Genomic DNA, 23,417 nt, shown 5'->3' with positions numbered 1-23,417 from the left:
TGACATGGATCCACTCAGTGCTTGGCACACAGTGAGCATGCCACACACAGTGGCCGTTGTCATTATGACTAACATCTGAGGCAGCGAGCACAGAAAAGTACAAGTAGGTGAAGCAACAAGACAAAGAAAACACTCGGAAACCCATTTCATGAGAAACTCATTGGGTTGAATCTTGCCTCTTCTTTTTCTGCTGCCTATCTCTGAATGAGCTACCAAATAAACACTCAAGAAAACTCCAAGATGACCAGAGGTATGGGAAGCTATTCTGCCCTTGAATATTGGAGGGTTGCCTGGTTGCAAGTCTAGAAACTAGTCCTTACATATGTGAAAAATATTTCCCATGGGTCACCCCCAGAGTGTGGGAAACAAGCATCCTTACCCGTATCTGCCTACATGCAATTCAACCTCCACTGGGCAACAACCCTGCTCTTAGCTACTAATTGAAATTACTGGAAGCTGCAGTTTTAAAGCTGCAGGAAGGAATAGCTGGAGAGCGGCCCGTCATCAGCCTCAGGAAATCCTGGATGTTGGGGCTTCGATATCATGTTACTGAACAACTGCCAGGCATCACGAGGATTATGCCCAGCAGTCAACACCCCCAAGGGTTCCATGGAAATTATTTTCGAATAATCATCAACATTCTGCAAGAACAGATACATTACTCTATGGCTCCATGGTATTTACCAGCTGCCTCCAATCCTTTGGGGATGTAAGAGGCATATACATTATAACTAAATAAATACTATGGCATTTCCCAGAGAATGCTATAATGTTTCTCTTTCAATTCAGCTAGGTTATATGATATGTGCGTCCTGCACTGCAGCCCGAACACGCCCCCACATGACTAATAGCTGGATGGACATGTTTCCTAGAGTTTTGTGATGGACCAAACCCCACAGAGTCCTTTGCATGCTCTGTGATCCCACTTAGTAGGGTGATATGATAGCCTACATTTTCTAGGATGGCCCCTTTTTCAAATATGCTGTCCCATGATCCAGCTGTGTGTCTGGTCTAGGGTCTAAAAAATGTTACTGGACCTGTGGGTCATGAATTTCCTTCTTCCTCCCCAAACTACTTAATTGTATTCTCTTCCATCAGTGGTAAACCCGGGCTGCTGTAACAGATGCTTTGCACTGAAGTTCAACAGCTTAAAGGGGTCAAAGTGAGCTCACTCCCAGGACAGCAGGTTGGGGAGGTGGGGGGTGGGGTGGGGTGTGATGCTAAAGCCAAGGGGATGGAAGGCAAAGAGGGCACTTTCAAGGGGAGGGGCTTGTGGCTGGGCACGGAAGCAGACTCCTCAGACCCCAGGGTACTGTCCAGGCTCCGATGGCCGATTTCTAGCCAATGACCAGCACGTCGCATGGCTAGGGAAGCCCCAAGGCCATAGAAACAACCTCATTTACAGCTCTGAGGATGTGGGAGGTTGACCCCCCCTCCCTAAGAACTCCTTCATTCAAGGTCTTTCTGCAAAACCCTTGGTTTTTATTCCAACAAACCCACATCTCTCACTCCCATAGGAAGTGAGGGGCATTCAGAGTTACGCACTGCGCCAGGCCCATGGTCACTGCTGCTATTCCTCTAGGCCTTCTTCCTCTTCGGGCTATCAGGGCTGGGCCAGAGAATTCCAAAGGTTCCCACAGACAAAGCTGTGAGCTCCCAGACCTATTCTTTGTGTCACTCCTGGCAATCACCTCCCCAGTTTGGGCCTCCTATGCTGTCTGGAACCTTCCTGAGAGCAGCACGCCAGAAATTACAGCAGCCTCGTCAGGTCCCCCGAGCTGCTTTCCCAGCAAAGAGGCGAGCTTGCAAAGCGTGGTCAAGTCACACTCCGAGGGTGCCCACATGGCCCCGGGACTCCCGAGGACTCAGTTACCTGGGCATTTGTACAGCTTCCTGGCTTGAGCGATGTCTCCCTGACTGAGCCGCACGCGCTGGCCAATGGTTGGCCTGATGCCATTGTCGTCTCGGCGGGGGAGGATGGTGTCTAAGAAAACTCCTCTGTGGGAAGAAAAGAGAGAGAGAAAGGAGAAAGATAGGTAGGTCAAGGCTGGCTGGCTGGCCGCGCTGGGATGTACAGTCTTTATTTCCCTGCCCACAGCTGCCTCGACGTCCCTGGCCCCTGGGCTGCCTCTCCACAGACCCGTATGACTGAAAAGATTTGCTTTACTCATCCTGGCATGTGGGCTTTCTATTTCATGCGCTGCCTACTCACTTCCGATGGGAGAATGACTCTGCCACGTTTGCTGATCTACCCTAGTCCACTGGCCTGGGGGCTTCCTTATGGATGGGCACTGAGTATTGCCACGAAGCCCCTGATGGGTCCCGGCCCCCGGGCCGCCACATCGTACAACTTTGGGGAGTACCATTCGGAAAGACCTTGGTATGTGTGGAGCCCCCTGGAGTTGTGCAGCGGGAACCACTGAGCATGGATAAATCTTGGAGAGGCTCCACAGAGAGCCTGGGAACCAGCACAGTGCGAGGCTCTCAGGGGCTCAAAAGTTAGTGCTGGTTGACGAGTTTGTGAATCATGGGAATCAGGGTTTGGGGGCCTTTTTAGCAATGGGGATGATTGCAGAGAGCAAAGGGTAGCTGTGAGGGCCCTGGTCTAAATATTTCCATGTACGGCCTGGCTCTGCCACCTGGGTGAACTTGGACAAGCCCCATCCCTTCCTTGAGCCTCAGTTTACTTCTCTGACAGTAAGAGACTGGCCCCGACAGTCCTGGCAGTCCCTTCCAGTTCTAACATCTTATTCTATTCCCACATGAAGGAAATGGAAATTGACCATAAGAGAGGAGCAGACGGCAGGCTGCCGGGCTGAGCACAGTCTTGGACCTCCATGACATGGGCCTGGTAGACCCCTGTCCGAGCCTCCTTTTCTGCCTCCAGACCCCTGACGCAGGGCCTCTCTGGAAGGGAGGGCCTTCTTCCGAACCAGCTCCTTCTCCAGTTACCTGTGTCTTCCCTCCCTTGTTAACCAGGTTTCCAGAAAGAACTATCTCCATTCTGTCTGACTGCCCACCTCCCATTCACTCCTCAATGCAACTGCAACCAGACTGTCCTACAAAGGTCCACAGCCACCAACTGACTGATGACCCCGATGGACACCTGTCACCCCTCACACACCCTCCCTGACAGCACTGACATCAGCTGCTCCTTCCTTCCTCAGACTCTCTTCCCCTGGCTCCCAGGGCACCGACATCTCTGAGCAGCAAGGGGACATCCATCTACTTCCCGTTTCCCTCTCTGGGCTCTCCCTGGAGGTTCTGCCTTCTTCTTCTTCTCCTGCTCCACTGGCTTCTCTGGGTTTTCCCCTGCCATGGAAAGGTATACAGAAAACTCTCTGATTCTGAGCCCCAGAATCACCTGCTAAGCTCCAGATGCCCAGTTACCCTTCCCAGTGACCACACTATCCTCTGGGTCTGACATCCACACTCAACCCATGAACCCTGTCTCCCAAGACTCAATCCAAAGGTGCCATGGCACCTTCCATCATGCCTCGATCCATGCCCTCCCCCTCATTCCAGACCACTGCCTCAGCTCAGACAGCATCCCCTTCCTGACTTCTTCCTAGCAGCTTCTCAACTGGCCTCCCTCCCGTAGACTCAGCCACCTCTGTGGGGCCCCTTTAACACGACAATGGGAATGTCCAGAAATTTGAGTGCAGGCTTGCATCCTCTCTGCTCAGAAGCCTCCACTGATCTCCAGTCACCACCTGGATCCCCAGGCTCTTGGCCCACTGGCCTCTGCCTTCCTCTCCAGCCACTTCTGACCCCTCTACCCCACTTGGTGTCTGAAGCAACACCAAACTGCTGCTAGCCCCAAATGTGCCCTTACTCATGCTGCCCATCTTCTTGTCCACCAGCAAACTCCTGTTCATTCGCCAAAACCCCAGTAGATGGCTTTCCCTCTTAAAAGTCTTCTTGAACCTTTTTTATCCAAACCATCTCGAGTTACTAGTTCCTTTCTCTGGGCTACATCTGGGCCTTATTTGTCTCGTCTCTTTGTCTCATACTCTATTATCTTTTTTGAAGGATGAAGGTATTTGTCTTCTCTGCTCAATAGTAAGTTCCTCAAGCAGAGACACCAAGACCTTCATCTCTATGTTATCAGGGACTGGAGCATAACAGGTCAAGAAATGCTTTTTGAATTAAATTATGTAACCAAGGTAAGGCAGTGTCTTCAAAAAATCTTGCAAAGCAATGTACCCCCAAAGGAAATGTGAAAATCCACATTACCTATGTATTAGCTGAAATTCTGTACTACCTTGAAAGTTGCCCCAACTTTGCCAAGTTTTAAACCTCAAGTAATGACTCCCCATAAAATTCTAAATTCAATCACCTACTAAATCTAAAAAGAGGCACTTCTGCCCTAACATAAAATATGCCCATTTGTAATTATTTTCTTGATTCCCCTGAGGGAAGAAATTTCGCTGCACAAAATGTAAAGCTCCTCACAATCTCTCAGCAACCCAGGCCAGCCAACCCCGCTAAAGCCCCCACACACAGGTGACTCTGCCAGGAACGTGATGTGTGGGTGCCATTCTTATTAGAGTTTCCTCCCCACAGGTGAGAAAAAGCCTGCAGAGCTTAAGCATCTCTTCCAGAGTCCAGAGCTAGTAATGGCCAGCCAGCCCTGGGACGCAGGCAGGCCTGGAGCCCATCTCCCACATCCCCCTCCTTCCAGCCAGTGTTTCCCATGAGGGCGACTTCAGACACCAAAACAGCAGGAAAAACATCAGCTCACGCTCGGACAGCACTAGGGGGCTGAGACTCCCTCCCCAACTTTCCCCTGAGCTGCCAGCAAGGCAGTGGGCTCTGGAAGATAATTACCGCAAGAGGCGTCCCTTGCATGAACCACTGCAGTGACATCCCTCTTAGGTAGGACAACTCTTAGCATTGACATTCTGCTAAACTAAGAAAAGGTTGGGCAGATGCTTTAGGGAACAAAGCTGTTGGCTCTGAGCTCTCCAAACAAAGAGGTCCCTGGACCACGGAAGTGCATCCTCAGCTCCTGGACACCTGTCTAATGAAACCTGCAGAGATATCACTCCCCAGAGCCCGGGTCCAACCACGGGGGAGGAGAGAAGGCCGGCAAGAAACTAGAAACTGGGGGCGCCTGGGTGGCTCAATGGGTTAAAGCCTCTGCCTTTGGCTCGGGTCGTGATCCCGGGGTCCTGGGATGGAGCCCCACATCGGGCTCTCTGCTTAGCAGGGAATCTACTTCCCCCTGTCTCTCTGCCGGCCTCTCTGCCTACTTGTGATCTCTGTCAGAAAATAAATAAAATCTTTAAAAAAAAAAAAGAAAGAAACTAGAAACTGAAGCTGGAAGGAGACAGATCAATCGTAAAGACACACAAAGATGGGTTTTCCTACCAGTAAATGCTTGATGGGCCATTCTCTACTCTTTAACAAACTCAGACGATGTGCAGGCTGGCTCCAGGGAGTAACGACATGGAATTAGGGAGTTAGGGACTGTGAAACTTGACAAAAAGTGGGCCAGGAAAGACCATCAGTAAGGAGGCTATTGATCCATGTCCCACTGAACAAATGAGTTTCCTGAAAATCCATGCAGAAAACTGGCAGAAAGGACAGTGAAGGGATCCACTTGCCACAAAATAGATTTGCCAAAAATCATTCCAAACTCTGAGGCAGGGGTAAGCATGTAGCTGTCAAAATAATGAATGGCGCCTCCTATTGTCCATATTCTGGGCCTTGCACCTTGCTTGGCCAATGGAAATGATGTCCTGCAGGTTCCAGAGCCTGGGTCTTAAGAGTCCTGCAGCCTCCCAGCTTGTCCTACAGGAGCTCTGAGTCCCAATGCAGTGAGGAGTCCAGTCTAGCCTGTTGAGAATGAGAGGCCCCAGGGAGGAGAACTGAGGGGCCCCCCCCGCCGGATAGGCAGCACAACAACCACACATGGGACCAGCCATCCTGGACTTCCCAGCCCAGTGGCACGGCCACACGACTATTGCCATGGAAATGATCCCAGGCAAAACCAGAGAATGAGCCAGAATGACCCACAATGTCACAAAAATAAGTGGTTGCTGTGACCCATTGGTTTGAGGATAGACTGTTCCGTGACACTGATGACATCATGGTGGCAGAAGGAGATGGCCACTTCCCTTCAAGGACTTCAGGGGAGCTGCTGGACTCCTATGTGGCGGCCCATCATGCCCATAGGCTGCTCCCTCGCCCATGTCTCCCTCTGAGGGATTCTGGGTACGCTTGGTGGTGAGCTATTATTTCAGGGGTTCGGTCTATGGGCTTCCACTGGTCTGTGCCGATAAGCGGCACCATGTTGACAACAGTGTTAATGAGGGTTATCTCCTTGAGGGGCAAAAGGGATGGTGTTACGAATTACAGATCACAGGAAAAAAACTAAAGATTTTTTTTTTTTTTTTTCTTAAAAGAAAAACAAGAAAAGGGGATGCCTGGCTGGTTCAGTCGGTGGAGCACGCAACTCTTGATCTCAGGGTTGTGAGTTTGAGCCCCACGCTGGGTGGAGAAATAAAACCATGGGGCACCTGGGTGGCTCAGTCAGTTATGTGTCTGACTCCCGATCTCAGCTCAGGTCTTGATCTTGGGGTTGTGAGTTCAAGCCCCATGCTGGGCTCCATACTGGGCGTGGAGCCTACAACAAAACCAAACAAACCAAAAAGACAAAACAAAACAAAACAAAACAAACAAACAAACAAAAAAGAAAGAAAGAAAGAAAGAAATGCTGATGCCAGAAGCCACTAGCGGCATTCTGGCCCTGGCCTCTGGTTTCAGAGCTTCTCCTAGTAAATGGCACACGGTAGGTGCCAAGGAAGCAGTGCAGTTTCTGGAGCCCATTGGAAGTAATTTATCCCCAACCCCCCAACACAGGAGATGCTATGTAGATTCTCCTTATGACGTGACCACCATGTCTCTGGTATGTGGACAGAAATGCCTGAAGATAATGGAAGTTTCTTCCTTCACCTAGTCCCCAGCATTTTGGATCTCCCAGGCTCCTTTGATTGATTCATTCATTTATTTAAGAAATATTTATTGAGGGACACCTGGGTGGCTCAATCAGTTAAACGGCTGCCTTCAGCTCAGGACATGATCCCAGAGTCCTGAGATCGAGTCCCATGTCGGGCTTCTTGCTCAGCGGGGAGCCTGCTTCTCAACTCTGCGGCTGCCTGCCTCTCTGCCTGCTTGTGCTCTTTCTCTCTCAAATAAGTAAGTAAGTAAGTAAGTAAATAAATCTTTTAAAAAAAGAAGTATTTATTAAACATCTATCGTGTTCTAGGCTTCATATGGTGCTGGGAATTAAAAGAGGATCCCCTCAAAGATCTTAGTCTAGGGAGAGAGAGGAGTTTAGATGAATGCACAAGAATTATTAACAGACAAATGATAAAGCAATATGGAGAGTTAGGACAGCTATGGAGACAAGATCCAAGGAATAACCTGCTCATTTGGACCAACTTGACAGTGGTTCTCTACAGAATCAACACTTTGTCTCTATTTAGCAGCCTGCAACCCCAGAGCTGATGTGGTGTGACCCCATATTTCCTACACCATTTCCCAAACCCGAGAGTCAGCCCAGCCTCCACACTCAAGCATCCTGCTCTGACCCCTGCAGGGTGGGCTAACATCCTGCCTATCCCCTTGTTTCCTGAGACACCCTCCCCAAAGGTCCCCAGGAAGGTCCTTCAAAGTCTCTGCTTCCCAACATGCAAGAGGAAGCCTCGAACGTCCACATGGCAATGAAGGCAACCCAATCTGTCGGTGCCTCACCTGTCTGCACCAGATTCAGAAAGCACAATAGGAAATGTCTGAGCTGGGAGGGGCTCAGAGAACATCTAGTCCCACCCTCTCACGAGGAAACTGATGTCCAGGGAGGTGGCGATATGATCCAGCACAAAGCTATCCCCAGTTACTGTCTACATATCCCTCAATAGCACCGTGTGTGAGAGCACTAGGATTGGAACCCAGTCTTTGATTCTCATTTCAGGGGTCTCTTCATTACATGGTGCCCCCTGTGTCCTCTGATAAAGAGCCAGGAGAAGAGTAATAAGAACAGGGTCAGTCAGTCGCATGCCAGGTGTTCAAAGATGCTGACTTGGACACAACTCCACCCACCAGAGCTCCAGAGAGATCCCGCCTGGCTGCACGCAGGGTGGAGATGACAGCTAAATCAGCTGTGTGCTCAGAGGGACGGCACCAAGCTCCCCCTGCAATGGAGAGCTTGGGGTGGGGAGGTTTGGAGGATCTCTCCCCCAGTCCTGTGACCTCATCAACAGCAGACTTCCAGCAGCCCTACCCAAGAGCCAACAAGCCCTGGGTGCCCAGTTCCCTGTTCACTCCCAAGAGCGCTATGTCACCCGAAAGAATGGCTTCCATTGATCTTTATGGACACAGGGACTCGTGAAATTATTTCCATCTTTGCTATAACTGCTAAGAAGCGCACGGCGAGATTTGCTGCCGATCCCACCAAAGTGTACATGACTTCATGGCATGTATTCCCAATAGCCAGCTGATTCCAAGCTTCAGCGTAGCTCTCTACCCTTACTCTCCCCTCACCCACCCTGAAGTTCCCTCATTTATTTGTTTCTTGTCCTATGTATATACTTGAACCCATTTCAAATCTTTTTTTCCCCCTCCGTGATCAAATAGATAAATAAAAAGCAAACAAGCTAGTTTTAAGAGGTAACTGACCAAAAAAAAAAAAAAAAAAAAAAGTGCCGAGAGAAAATATTTACCCTGTGTCTCCTCTAACTCGAAGGTTTCAGAAAGACCCACAACACTGGGACCAGAGAGAGAAAACTTCTCTATACAAAACACTCATATGGTCTAGAAGCAAGGGCAGTACTGGCAATACTTAACATCCAGTCCGGCACAGCAATAACTCATTAGAACAGATCCCACTGATGCCAGCCATAAATCACCAGTCTGGCCATCCTTGGGTACACGGGCTACCATCGAGCGTGACCAGCAGGCAGGAAACCTGGATCTTTGTTCTCACTCTGACCCCAGCTACCTGTGTGCCCTCGAGCCGGCTGGAGTCTCATTTTCTTCCTCTCAAAAATGAATCCATGATTTACGACACTCCCAGCCCTCCTCTGGTCTAGCTTCCAATAAAGCACACCTCTTGGAGAGAAGCGGTAAGCGTCACCAGGCTTACACCAAGGACATGCTTTGGAAGACTCCCCCGCCCCCTGGATATTTTACCCAGAGCCCCTAAGTTATTATCCTGGCCAACCTCTCGATAATTTCCCCTTTCCAGTTTGCTGCTTGTGCCATTAGGGCGTGATGGAACGCCAGCTTCGCGACAGGATTCAATCTTATTAGCGGGAACCTGATTAGATTGTATTTCATGGCAGCCCGGAGGCCACTGTATTTCAAGGACAGACAGGCCAACTGTGCAAAGAGCATGCAGAGACCCACTCTCAGCACACCTCCAGGCATCCGACCCAAGCCCGCGGCAGGCACAATAAAACACAGATGAGGCAGAAGCACAGATTCCGACCTTGAGAAGGTGTTCCGGGCGTAGTGCATGATGCTGTCAAAGTCGTAGGTTTCTCCCAGAGAGCTCACTTCCCCAGCTTCCATTTTTAAGAAATTATACTCCTGACCTGTGACACAACACTCTGTTAAGGCCTTTGAAAACAAGGCAAGTCCCTGAAAGGAGGCAGAGGGGGAGGAGGAGGCCCCATAGCCACTTCTGAGAGCTTCAGTTGGCCCAATCAAACAGCAAGGCTGCGGTTGTCCCCCTTGTCTTTAACAGACTGGAAATTTGAAACTTCCAACAGCCCTGTGTTCTCCCAACCCCACTCCCCAACAGCCCCTCCCCAGGTGCCACTGGAAACCCTTACTCTACGTTTGTAGACAGGTTCATTATTGATCTGATTGCTCAAAAACTTAAAAAACAGATCTCTGATCTTGCTACGGAAAGAAAAGAAGAAAAATCAGAGAGCTAAATTCGATCCCCAAGAATTCACTATTCGGATTCTCAAAAGCATTTAAGGCAACCAGATGACTCAGTGCTACTTTCAAGTTCATTATGAACTTCTATATAAAATTATTTCATATGAGAATTTCTGGGTTTTGTTTTCTGGTTTTTAAGGGTTTTGTTTTGTTTTGTTTTGTTTTGTTTTAAATCTAGATACCCTATCTGCCTTGGGGCAGGCAGAAATTCTGCAGGCAGAAATACTGCATTTACATGTACTCATGTCCTAATTGTATTTGTTTCAAAAAGATGGGCTGCTGAAGTCAGCAAAAGGGGCTCTTAGAAAAGCTACCAGGAGAACTCCTCTTTTGGCTTCTCGGCTTTGATGCTACCAATAGTGTTCTGGTCCACTCTGTTCCTGTTGGGAAATGGAGCTGGATTTCATGGTCCTTTACAACGTAAAAAGTCATTTTGTTTCTGCTGTAACCTACAAGCTGGGGCTTCCTCCCAAGAAGGACCACAGAGGACACTGGCAATGCTGGTGACAAACGCCTGCACAATAGGGTTGCTGCCTCCTTACAGAACAAATGAGCATTGGTCGGCTCCCGGAAACCCCTCCCCTTCACAGCTGCCTGCCCTGGTGGATGCCAGCTTCCTGGTCAGTGGCTTCTGGACTCCATACTGGCTCCTTACCTGGCTGGATGTTCTCTCTGATGATGGTGACATGCTGGTCTCTATCTGGCCGGGTGTGTTCATGCCAGAACCCAACCACATGGCCCAACTCGTGCGCCACAATGCCAAACTTGTCACAGTTTTTCCCAATGGATATGGCCTGTGGGCCTCCTCCTCGGCGCCCAACATAGGAACAACAGCTGGACAGTTGCAGAAATACCCAGGTTAGCAGGTCAGAGAATAGGAAGAGTCTAATACCCTCCCCAATGTGTGTGTGTGTGTGTTTGTGCGTGTGTGTGTGTGTGTGTGTGTACGTGCACGCACATATGTATCTATGTGTGCTGAAAGCACTCTCATTGTCTGAGTTCCCTCCCAATACAGAAATACCCCCCAAAAATGGTTCACCTTTTTGGTGGTCATGGATCTACTTGAGAACCCAAGGAAAGATAAGGCCTAGATTCCCAAAATAAAGACCACACCCTTTCCAACCCCTGCACCCCCAAGTCTCTGCTGGATCATCTCTGATGACAAGGAAAAGAGATAATGAATGGAGTAAGCTGAGTTTCTGTGAAGGATGAGTCTTGATATCCTTATCAGAGGAGCCTTAGAAATGATGATTCCTCTTCTGGGCACAATTATTTTTTTCAAATAACATTTATTCCTAATATATTATTATATATTATTCCTAATATAGAAAGATATAAGAAATTAAAATGGCCCACAGTCCTACTGCCTTTACCACCCAGAAAACCTCTATCAAACATTAAAAAAAAAATACAGTTGGGGCAATTGGGTGGTTCAGCTGGTTAAGTAAAGTGACTCTTGGTTTCAGCTCAGGTTGTGATCTCAGCATCGTAAGATCACGTCAGGTAAGTTCACGTCAGGTAAGTTCACGTCAGGTCCCACACTCATCAGGGAGTCTGCTTGAGATTCTCTCTTTCCCTCTGCCCTTACCCCTCCCCCACTCTCTCTCTTTCTCTCAAATAAATAAATTAATCTTTAAAAAATATATATGTTCAGGGGCGCCTGGGTGGCTCAGTGGGTTAAAGCCTCTGCCTTCGGCTCAGGTCATGATCCTGGGGTCCTGGGATCGAGCCCACATCGGGCTCTCTGCTCAGCGGGGAGCCTGCTTACTCCTCTCTCTGTCTGCCTCTCTGCCTCCTTGTGATTTGTCTGTGAAATAAATAAATAAATCCTTTAAAAAAATAAATAAATAAAAAATAAAAAATATATATGTTCAGAAGATTGAAGTATTGTCTCTCATCCCCTCTAATCTCTTCATCCAAAGATAACCATTGTTAACAGTGTCTCAGACATCCTTCATAAAAATTAGTATACATTTTTTAAAATTACAAAATGCATTATGTACATTGTCCTTCATTTTTTATATTTTTTCCTCCTTAATTTAGAGATCTTTTTATAATAGTGCATAAAGACCTCCTTCATTCTTTTTAAAGTACAATTAACTTTTATTTAATCAGGCTCCTAATAGGTATACATTTAGGCTGATTCCAATTTTTGCTATTTAAACAAAGCCTCATGGGAGAGGAAGAGAAAACAAACAAACAAATAATAATAAGGAAACCAAGAAATGGTTGGACTCTTGTTCATGTCAGGGTAAAGTCTTAGCATTGGGACTGATAGATAAAAGGGTATATGCATTTGAGATTTCGATAGATATTATCAAATTGCAATCCCCAAATGTGTCTACTTACATGCCCACTAATAATATATTAAAAAGCCCTATTTCCCCACAACCTGGACAACACTGGTTTTATCAAATTTTTTTTGGTCAGCTGGATAGGTGAAACATGGCATTTCACCATATCGAGATTGGATAGCTTTCCATGTTTTATAAGACATTTGTATTTCTCTTTCTTGTGAACTTTGTGATCACATCTTTTCCCTATATTCTTTTGGGTTGTCCATCTTTTTATTATTGATTTGTAAGAACCCTTTATGAATTAAGGAAATGAGTCTTTTTTTTTTAAACTTTTTATTTTTTATAAACATATATTTTTATCCCCAGTGGTACAGGTCTGTGAATCGCCAGGTTTACACACTTCACAGCACTCACCAAAGCACTTACCCTCCCCAATGTCCATAACCCCACACCCCTTCTCTCAACCCCCCTGAAATGAGTCTTTTGATTGCCAAATATATTGACAATATTTTTTTTTTCACTTTATTTCTTATTTGGCTTTTTGTTTGTTTGTTTATGTGTTGTTTTGGTTTTGTTTTCACCATAGACAATTTTAAAATTTCAGTGTATGTAATGACTTCATTTTTTTTTTGCCCTGCTTAGAAAGGCCATCTCTAGGCCAAGATTATAAGTAAACTTCACTCTTGTTTCTCTCTAATACTTTTTAAATTTCTTTTTTTTCTTTTCTTTATCCTTTTAAAAATGTTTACATCTTTGATCCAGCTAGAATCATTTTGATGTAAGAAGTGAGGTAGGAATCCAGATTTTCTATTTTTTTTTTAAGTTTTATTTATGTATTTGACAGAGATCACAAGTAGGCAGAGAGGGAGGCAGAGAGAGAGAAAGAGTGGGGAAAGCAGACTCCCCACTGAGGAGAGAGCCTGATGAGATTCGGGGCTCAATCCCAGGACCCTGAGACCAGGACCTGAGCCGAAGGCCAAGGCCCAACCCACTGAGCCACCCAGGTGCCCCCTCCAGCTTTGTTTTTTTCACAATGAGCTCTCTACCCCACTGTTAAAATATCCAAATGACCAATATAGCTCATTTAAGTAATACTCATTTAAAATGCTACCTAAATCTGTGTATAGGCATATTCACTTTAAACTCTTTTGTTATGTTCTAAGTGATCTTAATTATTATCATCTTCACTTGCATTTTAAACCCTAGATGTTTGACTAGACCATCAGACCTCTTCCCATAATCCCACACTACTTCTGTCCCTCTGTCCCTGTTGTTACTGTTTCTCTCTCTGTGCCTCTTTCCACCTCCTCTCTCTCCCTCTCTCTCCCTCTGCCTCTGTCTCTGTCTCTCTCCTCTGTTGGCTATTTCTACATGGTCATTCCTCCAGATAAACTTTAGTATCATTTGTTAAATTTCTAAAACATAAATACACATATACCTACATATGTATAAATGTAGATATTTGCATCACAATGGCATGCATTTATAGGTTATTTCAAGGAGTTGTGACATCTTTACTATGTTAAGTATCCCTATACAGGGAGTGGTATGCATTTCCATTTTTACTTTTTTTTTAAGTTTCCTTAGAGTTTTAGCATTTTCTTCCTATAGGTCTGGCATATTTTTGCATTTTCGTTAAGTTTATTCTTAGATGTATTATTTATTATGTTTCTATTAAAGTGATACTTTTCTCATTACAAAAGTGTATCAAATTATTTCATTATAAAGAAAAGTAATTAATTTTCTTGTTACATTTGTAATCAGTCACCTCATCAGGGTCTCCTTTTGTTTCTAAGTTTCTCAATTGTTTTTCTGGGTTTTGGGGTACATGTTGCACTAACTTCAAACCATGCAAACACTGCCTTACTCCTGCCAATACTTACTGTGTGTATTTCCTTCTCTTATCTAATTATATTAGCTAGCATTTTCCAAAACGTGTAAAATAATTGTGGTGATCATGAATATCTTTGACTTGTTCCTGAGTCTAGAAATGCTTCTAGAATTATCATTGTTAAATCTGATGTGGGCTATTGGGACACACACACACACATACAGCTTTAGCCATATCTCTCTAACTTAGAATTGTAGGGCTTTTATTGCCTGGATAAGTTATAATATTCATCCTGATTCCTTTGTGACCTAAGAGTTGTACAAACAAAAAATGGAGCTTTTTTTTTTTTTTTTTTTTTTAAAGATTTTATTTATTTATTTGACAGAGAGAAATCACAAGTAGATGGAGAGGCAGGCAGAGAGAGAGAGAGGGAAGCAGGCTCTCCGCTGAGCAGAGAGCCTGATGCGGGACTCGATCCCAGGACTCTGAGATCATGACCTGAGCCGAAGGCAGCGGCTTAACCCACTGAGCCACCCAGGCGCCCCAAAAAATGGAGCTTTTAACTTACTAGGTAATGCACGGGTATTTACTCTACTCTTTGTCATGATGTCCAGTCTCATTGCTTTGCAATCAGAGAACATGTTAATGCTCTTTCTGCCTTTGAGAATCCATCGAGGTGTGTTTCATGCTTAACAGATGGACAATGTCTATAAATGTTCAACACGCGCATAAGAAGAAAAGATCTGTTATCAGATTGCAGAATCTGATAGATCCATAGGACCAACTCTATTCTATTTCTCCAGTCCGCTACAAATCTCTACTCATTTTTTGGTCACCTCAACATTGATCTTCTTGGGTGGACAGAAATGAAATAAAGTCGCCTGCTGCTGGTGTTTCTGTCAATTTCCCCTTGAATTCCCTGGGGCTGGTTTTATGACTCTTAATGCTGCACTGTTTGGTGCATAAAGATTTATGACGGTTATATTCTCACTGTAGCTTGGACTCCTTCTCAATATAAAGTGTCTCACCTTTTTTTTTTTTTTTTTTTTTAAAACACTCCCCTACTTTAAAAATGAAACAAAACAAGAATGAAACAAAAAAGGCCTTCTCTGTAACTAAAATTACGATCCTAACATTCTTTTTGTTAGCATTTGCCTGTGTGCCTTCTTTCCTTTTGCCTGTAACCTTTCTGGGTCATTCTCTTCAGTAGTCATTTCATGCATATCCCATGTAGTTGGGTTGAAGTATATGAACCAGTATGGGAAACTTTTTCTTTCAGTAGGAGAGGACATCACACTTATATTTCCTGGCATAACGGCTAAATTTGGTCATAATCCAGGCACCTTATTATTTGTTATGTTTTCTGGAGGAAGTCTCTTAGCCCAGGGAGCCCATAAAATTACATGCAGAATTTTGCATAAACGTATATCCATCATGAGGAAGCCATAGCTTTGTCAGACTCTCAGTACGATCCCGGGCCTCCAACTGGTTTAGAATCTCACTTCTCCTTATGAAACACCCCAATTCCTTCAACTGCTCCCATGACAGGAGATCCAGACCCCTTGTCTTTCTAGAATCTTCTTCTTGACCGGCCTACTTTGTCCTGGGATTATGAGTTCATTGGGGGCAAGGGGAGTTTCTGACAAACCCTATGTTGCTATTGATCACAGCTCCTTGGAAATATTTGGTTTTACAGAGAAAATTCAATTCTCAGGAGCCATCAGATTTGTCTGGCTCAGGTTCCACTGAAGTGGCCTTGCAGGTGCCTACTTACCCACAGGTTCTGTAACTGAATACAATGAAGCTCTCCTCATCAGTCCTTTCTACGAAGGTCACACAGGTGTGCTTCTCCCAGTGTCTCATGGCCTGCTTGAAAATGGCCCTCTGGCTTCCTGAAACGACAGGGCAGGTCTCATCACTGTCCTGATGAGTCTTTGCCTCCCTCAGAGGCCATACGCCATGCTGACTCACAATGACGCTTTTTCCAATGAGAATTGGTCCCCCAGACTAGAAATGCGCTAGGAATAAGGATTTCCCTTGTGAGGAATATAAATTTCCTGAATTGCCCAAACTCAGGGAGGAAGAGTTCGTGAAGGGAAAAGAGGATAAAAGTAGATTTTCAGAATATCCCAGACTCTCCGGCTTTTCCTTTGAATGGAGAGTACTTTCAGCTAAACTTAAAACAAAAAAAGCTTACCCAGATTATTCAACTGGAAAATTTAAGGCTTTTGAAGTAGCTCACCAGCATTGCATTCTGAGGCTTCATTTTATTTTCTATCTACAGGAGTATGGGTCCGTATGCTCTCAAAAGTTTGTTTTCAGGTACGTTCATGCTACTTTTGCCGGGGGCCACAGTGTTTTCTGGTGGCTCCTTGAGTGTCCTTTTCTACAAGCCCTTTGAAAACAGGTGAATTTCATGCTTTCTCTGAGCACATCTTCATATTTCCTTGAGTGGAAATGTGTTGAGAAATAGAACAGTAAGTAAACTGTCTGGGAGAAGAACAGAGTAGTAAACTGGCTGATAGTTACTTCCAGTCAATATATGTTCTCTAAAAGAACACATCAATCTGTTCTTTATCTCAATCTGAGATAAAGAACAGTATTTTGATTTTCCTAGAAACAATGAGAAGGATCTAGAAAAATAGTGTTTGGGGACTACAAAAAACAATCGGGGATGGTGTCTGAGTTCTAGAATGACCTTGTTGCCAAAAACAAGCAGAGCACTGGGGAGGCTTCCATCATAGTCTGGAAGACCTGGGTGTGATGTCATATTGTCCCCAAAACAAACAGACAGAATAAAGAATAACCTAGCCTAGCTGTCCACTTTTTTTTTTACATCTTGATATTTTTAGTTCAAATCATTTATAGCTCAATCACTCACCAAAATAGCAATCCCACTAATTAGAGAACAAGAAAAACCACCACGTTAAGAGAATTCTCTATATAAAATTAGCTAACTTTGATGAAGGTTGTGTAAATCTTTGGTCAGAAAAGCACACCGCATCTCAAAGAGCGCGGTTAAGCACCAGGGAACAAAAGTCAACGCATTTCAGGTAATGGGGAGTACTGTACAGACTAGAAAGTGGGGTGCTGAGAACAAGTAGCCAGTGGGATATTGGGGGTATCAGGGAGGCAAAGAGGCCTTTCTGGGGATGTGTCATCTGATCTGAGATGCAGTGATAAGAAGAAACCACGAGAAGGTCTGGGGAAAGAGTGTTCTAGGCGGATGGAGGGCAGGTGCAGGTGTGTTAAAGCAGGAATGAGCTGGGCATGTTCCAGAAGGGAAAGGTACCTGTAATGTCAACACGCAGGAACTGGGGAGAAGAGAGCAGGAGCAGGGCAGGAGGCTGGGTGGAACAGGGGGCAAGGGCTGACCTTGGAGGCCATGGTCAGCAGTTTCAGTTTCACTAGTAGTGATGGGACGCCACTGGCTGACCTACGTATTTTAAAGATAATAATACCAATAGCAAATAATTACTAATTACTATGTGCCAGGTACTAGTCAAGTGCTTCATCTAAATTAACTCGTTTAGTTCTCAAAACAACCCTATGAGCTAAAAAATATTATCATCCCCACTTACAGAAGAGGGACTTAACCTGGCAAGGTTAAGTACCTTCCCACAGGGTGTACTGCCGGCAAGCAGTACTAGCCGGGACTAGCCACATCTAAGGGCCCACTCTGCTTACCTTGCATATTGCTGCGGGGATGCGACCGGTGTGGGTGCCCACCCAGGCAGAAGACAGGTCAGCCACCCTGTGTGGCTTTGGCCTGGAGGGCTTTGCTTACCTACCCATTGTGCAAACCCTGTCCCTCTTTCAAGACCAGGATCATGTGTCACCCCCTGCATGAAGGCCTGGGGACTAGGTGATCACCACTGAGGACACAGTCCCAGCAGAGACCACAGGCATAATGGAGCGCCAGCAGGTAGGACAGCCGTGTCCCAGGCTCTGCTCCACCCCCCAGGGAGGACACAGCCCCAAAGGAGGTCTCCTCTGGGACTACTGACCAGTGAAGTTCCCACCGATGACGTAGGGGATGACCCCTCCAGGCCATATTCTCTCTGTCCTCGAGGTTGTGGCTCTTCGGACGCGTGGAGAAAAGGTCTCAGCTCGGGCATCCGAGGTCCGGGGGCTGTGCAGGAGCATGGCATTGTCCTCGCCATCTGCAAGAGAGGCACGCTGCCATTTACTCTGCCTTTAGTTCCTTCTGTCCATCATGGTTAAGACTATACTATCCATGAATCCACAAAGAACATTAGTTCTAAAGGGGGTATTCGGTCTGCTCGGGGTATGGAACCCCTGGGTGTCAGGAAGGGTGCCGGGGCTACAACGGAAGCAGGCTGGCTTCCTGGAAGCTTTGCACACCCTGTGGGGCTCCATGGAAGCTGGAGAGAATCAAGCAGGGACCAAACAAGGCATCCTTTGGGATGGAGTCGAGTCAGGGATGCGCTCTCTTCTCTGGGAATATCGGAGGGAACTTACTGAGCCAATCTCCAGCCCTGACCAAATACCCATCAATGCTGCAAATGTGGAAAATCATTTAGCCAGTCTGACAAAGTGAACCAGCTTGCAATGGTTCAGATACTCTTTGCAAGATGAGCCTCTGGAAAAAGCAGCGCCTCATAAAATCCCCCAGCTCTTCCCGATCTCTTGGCACAGCTAGACCTTTAAGAGAGGGAGGTGGAAAAGAAGTGGAGGCCCTTTGAAGGTTTGGAGTCCACGGTGGGGCCCCGGAAATAGTAGAGACAGACAGGTGGGGTAGAATCGCTTGAACCTGTGGCGCCCTAATCATCAAATCCACATTCATTTTGTCCATCACTCAGACAACATAAGCTTTTGTTTTCAGCCTACTTATGTAGATTCCCTCATTATTCTCACTTGGAACATTTTCTCTTCAGTTTCTGTATCTTTTCCCTCAAAATCAGCTTTTGATTTTTTTTATCCATTTCATTTTTTATTATTCATTAATTTTATTTCTTTTATTACTTCCTTCCATTTGCACTTATTTTATTCCAATCTTTCCTTTCTATCTTCTTTTCTTTTTTAAAAAACTGGAGATATAACTCACACACCGTAATAGACATTCTTTTAAAGTATACAATTTAGTGGTTTTTAGTATATTCACAAAGTTGTGCAACCATCAGCACTACAGAACTCCACAACATTTTCATCGCCCCAAAAAGAAACACATTAGCAGTCACTTCCCATTTCTAGCCCCTGCCCCAGTCCTTGGCCATTAGTCATCTACTTTCTGTTTCTGTGGATGTGCCTATTCTGGACATCTCACACAAATGGAATCAGCTGATATGTGGTATTTTGTGTCTGGTTTCTTTTCCTTAGCATGTTTTCAAGGTTCATTGGTATCATACCATGTATTAGTACATTATTATATTTTATGGCTGGATAATATTCCATTGCATGTATCTACCACATTTTGTTTATCCATTTCTCAGATGATGGACATTTGGGTTGTTTCTGCTTTTTGGCTATCACGAATAATACTAGTATGGGCATTAATGTATACATTTGTGTGTGAACATATGTTTCCTGTTCTCCTGGGTATGCACCACAGACTGGAATTGTTGGGTCATTCAAGAACTTTACATTTAACAACCTTTTGAAGAACTAGCAGGCTGCTCTCCAAAGCATCATTTACATTCCCATCAGCAATGCATCAGGGTTCCAATGTCTCCATATACTTGTCAACACTTGTTATTGTCAAGCTTGTTGATTATAGCCATCCTAATGGGTGAACTGGCATCTCAGTGTGCTTTTGATTTGCATTTTCCTAGTGACTACTGATGCCAAACATCTCTTTATGTTCTTATGAGTCATTTGCATATCTTCTTTGAAGAAATGTGTATTCAAATCCTCTGCCTATTTCTTAATTGGGTTATCTTTTTACTGTTATAATTATTCTTTGTATATTCTGGACACCGGACCCTTATCAGACATATGACTTACAAATATTTTCTCTTATTCTGTAGGTTATCTTTTCATTTTTACAATAGTATCCTTGGAACCATAAAAGTTTTACATTTTGATAAAGTCCAATTTATCCATTTTTGTTTCTTATGGTTTTTGTGCCATATTTTAGAAATTACAGCCTAATCCAACCTCACAGAGATTTATATCTATGTTTATAACTATGTTATATCTATTTATATCTACAGTTCTATAGTTTTGGTGCTTATATTTAAGTCTTTAATCATTTTGAGTTAATTTTTATATATGGTGTGAGGTAGGGGTCTAGTTTTATTCTTTTGCCTGTGAATATCTAGTGTTTCCAGCATCATTTGTTGAAAAGATTAGTTTTTCCCCCATAGAACTGTCTTGGCACTCTTGTAACAAATCAGTTAGCCATCCTCTTCTGGCTTCTTGAGTTGAACATTCGGCACATAATTTTCAATTTTTCTTATATTCTACTGTTGATATTTTTAGGCTAAAATTTCTCTGAGTTCCTCTTTAGCAGCATTCTATCATTTGACATGTATATATCAATGTTAGACATTGATATATTCTGTTAGCTCCATTTAGACTTTCTTCTTTGATCTTTTAGTTATTTAAAAGTGTGATTTTCAAAATTCCTAAATATTTGTTTCTCTGTGGGTGTTACTGATTTCTAACATTGCTTTGTGTTCCAAGGACCCATTCTCCACGGTGGGGGTCAGCAAACTTTTTCTGAAAAAGAACAATAGTAAATATTTGAAGTTTTGTAGTTAATACATTCTCTGTTGCAACCAACCAGCTCTGCCACTGTAGTGTGACAGCAGCAATAAACAATATGTAAATGATTGGGTATGGCTGTGTTCCAATAACAGCTTATTTGCAAAAACAGATGGTAGGTTGGATTTGGCCTCCTGGCTGTAGATGACTAGCCTATGCTCCAAGGTATCAATTCTTTGGTATTCTGAATCTTCGTTTGCAGCCCAGTACATGATTGGTTTTTATAAATGTCCCAAATGTCCTTGGATAATGTGTATTCATTTCTATAATTGATGGTTAAAGGATGCTACATATGTTATTCACATATTCTACTTACAACTATTTTGGCTCCTTGGTGTATCAGTTACTGAGAAAAGTGCCTTAAACAACCCTGACAACTAACATTGTGGACTGCCATTTTCTCCTTTATTCTTAATTTCTGTTTTGCATTGTTCAAGGCTATGTTGTTTAAGTAATACAAGTGAAGGACTGTTAAATGTTCCCAGTTGAATTATTTAAATGTTCCCAGTAAATTATTTCTTTCATCATTAATGACCCTCTTTATCTGTAACAGTGTTTATCCATAATAAAGATTATTTTGGCTGATATGAATATTACTATGTCAGTTAAATTTTGATTACTCTTTGCCTCATAGAGCTTTTTCCCACTCATTTATTTTTGATCTTTTTATGTAATTATGTTTTTTTAAATGAGTTATTCAACAGGCATTATTCTGTGAGTAAATTACATTTCCCACAATAATAACACAAACTTTGCAATGGTCTTATGGTTGAGATTCAATTTTTTAATTATATATGAAATAGTTTTTGTAAATTGAAATTTTTATTGATATACTTATAGATTCACATGCAGTTGTAAGAAATAATAGAGAGATTTTGTGTACCCTGTACTCCATTTCTCCCAATAGTAACATTTTATAAAACTATAGTACAATATCACAACTGGGATATGGACATTACTGTACTCCACTGATTGCATTCAGATTTCCCCAGCATCATGTATACTTGTGTGTGTGTGTGTGTGTGTGTGTGTGTGTGTGTGTGTAGTTGTATGGAATTTTATCACATGTATTGGTTTGTTTACCACACTTTCAAGATACTGACCAGTTGCATTACCATAAGAATCCTTCATGTTGGCATTTTATAATCCTATCCACATCCTTGCCCCTCTCCTCTCTACATCCCTGCCCCTCTCCTCTCCTCCATCCCTAAACTCTCAACCACTAATCTGTTCTCCATTTAGAAAATTTTTCATTTGAAGAATATTACATAAATGGAATTTAACAGTGTATCACCTTTGGGAATTGGCTTTTCTTATTTGGCACAATTCCTTGGAGATTCATCAGGGTTGTTTTATGTATCAATAGTTTCCTTCTATTGCTGAGTCATATTCCATGGTATTCAGGTACCACCACTTGTTTTAACCATTCGCCTGCGAAAGGATATCTGGGCTGTTTCCTGGTATTACAAATAAAGCTGCTATGAACATTCATATACAAGATTTTGTGTGGAAATAAACTTTTATTTCTCTGAGATAAATAGTGGAATTGCTGGATTGGTAGTTGATGGTAAATGGTAAATGAGTTGATTTCTGGGTTCTGTATTGTGTTCCATTGAACTATGTGTTTATCCCTCTGCTAAGAGGACATGGTCTTGATTACTGCAGTTATATAGTAAGCCTTAGTAACTGGGAGAGGGATTACTCCCATTTTAGACTTCTTTTCTATGACTGTTTTAGTTATGTTTCCATATAGAGTCTATGGCTGTCCATATAGATTTTAGAATAAAGTTGTCTCTGCCTACAAAAAAAACATGCTGGGATTTTGATAGGAATTACATTAAAACAATAGATCAGTTTGGAGATAACTTTATCTTTACCATACTCAGTCTTCCAATCCCTGGACATACTATGTCTCTGCATTCATGTAGGTCTTTCTTGATTTCTTTCATCAGTCTTGTGTGATTTTTAGTATATAAATATTGTACATGTTTTTTAAAAATGTATAGGAATTTCATTTTCTTTGGGTACTTATAAATTGTATTGTGTTTTAAATTTTTATTTATGCATAATTATTCTTAGTATATAGAAATGTAAGCAATTTGGGGGTTTGGGCCTTGTATCTGCCATGCTAAATTCACTTACTAGTTCTAAGGTTTTTCTGTTTTGTTTTGGTTTAAGATTTTATTTATTTATTTATTTGACAGAGGTCACAGTAGGCAGAGAGGCAGGCAGAGAGAGAGAGAGGGAAGCAGGCTCCCTGCTGAGCAGAGAGCCCTATGCGGGACTCAATCCCAGGACCCTGAGATCATGACCTGAGCCGAAGGCAGTGGCTTAATCCACTGAGCCATCCAGGCGCCCTAAGTTTTTTTTTTTTTTTTTTTTTTTTGTTGTTGTTGTTGTTTTTTAGATTCATTAGGATCATCTACATAGCAAACAAGTCATTTGGAAATAGAAACAGTTTTATTTTTTCCGTTCTGATTTTCATGCCTTTAATTTATCTTTCTTGTGTCAATGCAGTGTCTGTAACTTCCAAAACTATGTTGAATAAGAGTATGACAGCAGACGTCTTTGCCTTGTTCCTGGTTTTAGGGGAAGTAGTCAGTCTTTCACTA

General features: G+C 43.8%; 1 protein-coding gene across 1 annotated transcript in view; it reads right to left on the bottom strand.

Moving 5' to 3' along the window:
* The window catches only part of TLL2 (tolloid like 2), a 120,153-nt gene that overhangs the window by 40,192 nt on the left and 56,544 nt on the right, over positions 1-23,417 (bottom strand). The window contains exons 4-8 of the mRNA XM_059169311.1: positions 18,087-18,242; positions 15,854-15,971; positions 10,607-10,785; positions 9,494-9,599; positions 1,874-1,998 (exon numbers count right to left, since the gene is read on the bottom strand). Of these exons, the coding sequence (XP_059025294.1) occupies positions 1,874-1,998; positions 9,494-9,599; positions 10,607-10,785; positions 15,854-15,971; positions 18,087-18,242 (684 nt within the window). The remainder of the gene's footprint in view (positions 1-1,873; positions 1,999-9,493; positions 9,600-10,606; positions 10,786-15,853; positions 15,972-18,086; positions 18,243-23,417) is intronic.

This window comes from Mustela lutreola, chromosome 4 (assembly GCF_030435805.1).
Source record: "Mustela lutreola isolate mMusLut2 chromosome 4, mMusLut2.pri, whole genome shotgun sequence".
Taxonomy (NCBI): Eukaryota; Metazoa; Chordata; class Mammalia; order Carnivora; family Mustelidae; genus Mustela; species Mustela lutreola.
The sequence above is the reverse complement of the archived record's forward strand: the minus strand, read 5'-3'. Positions and strand labels throughout refer to the sequence as shown.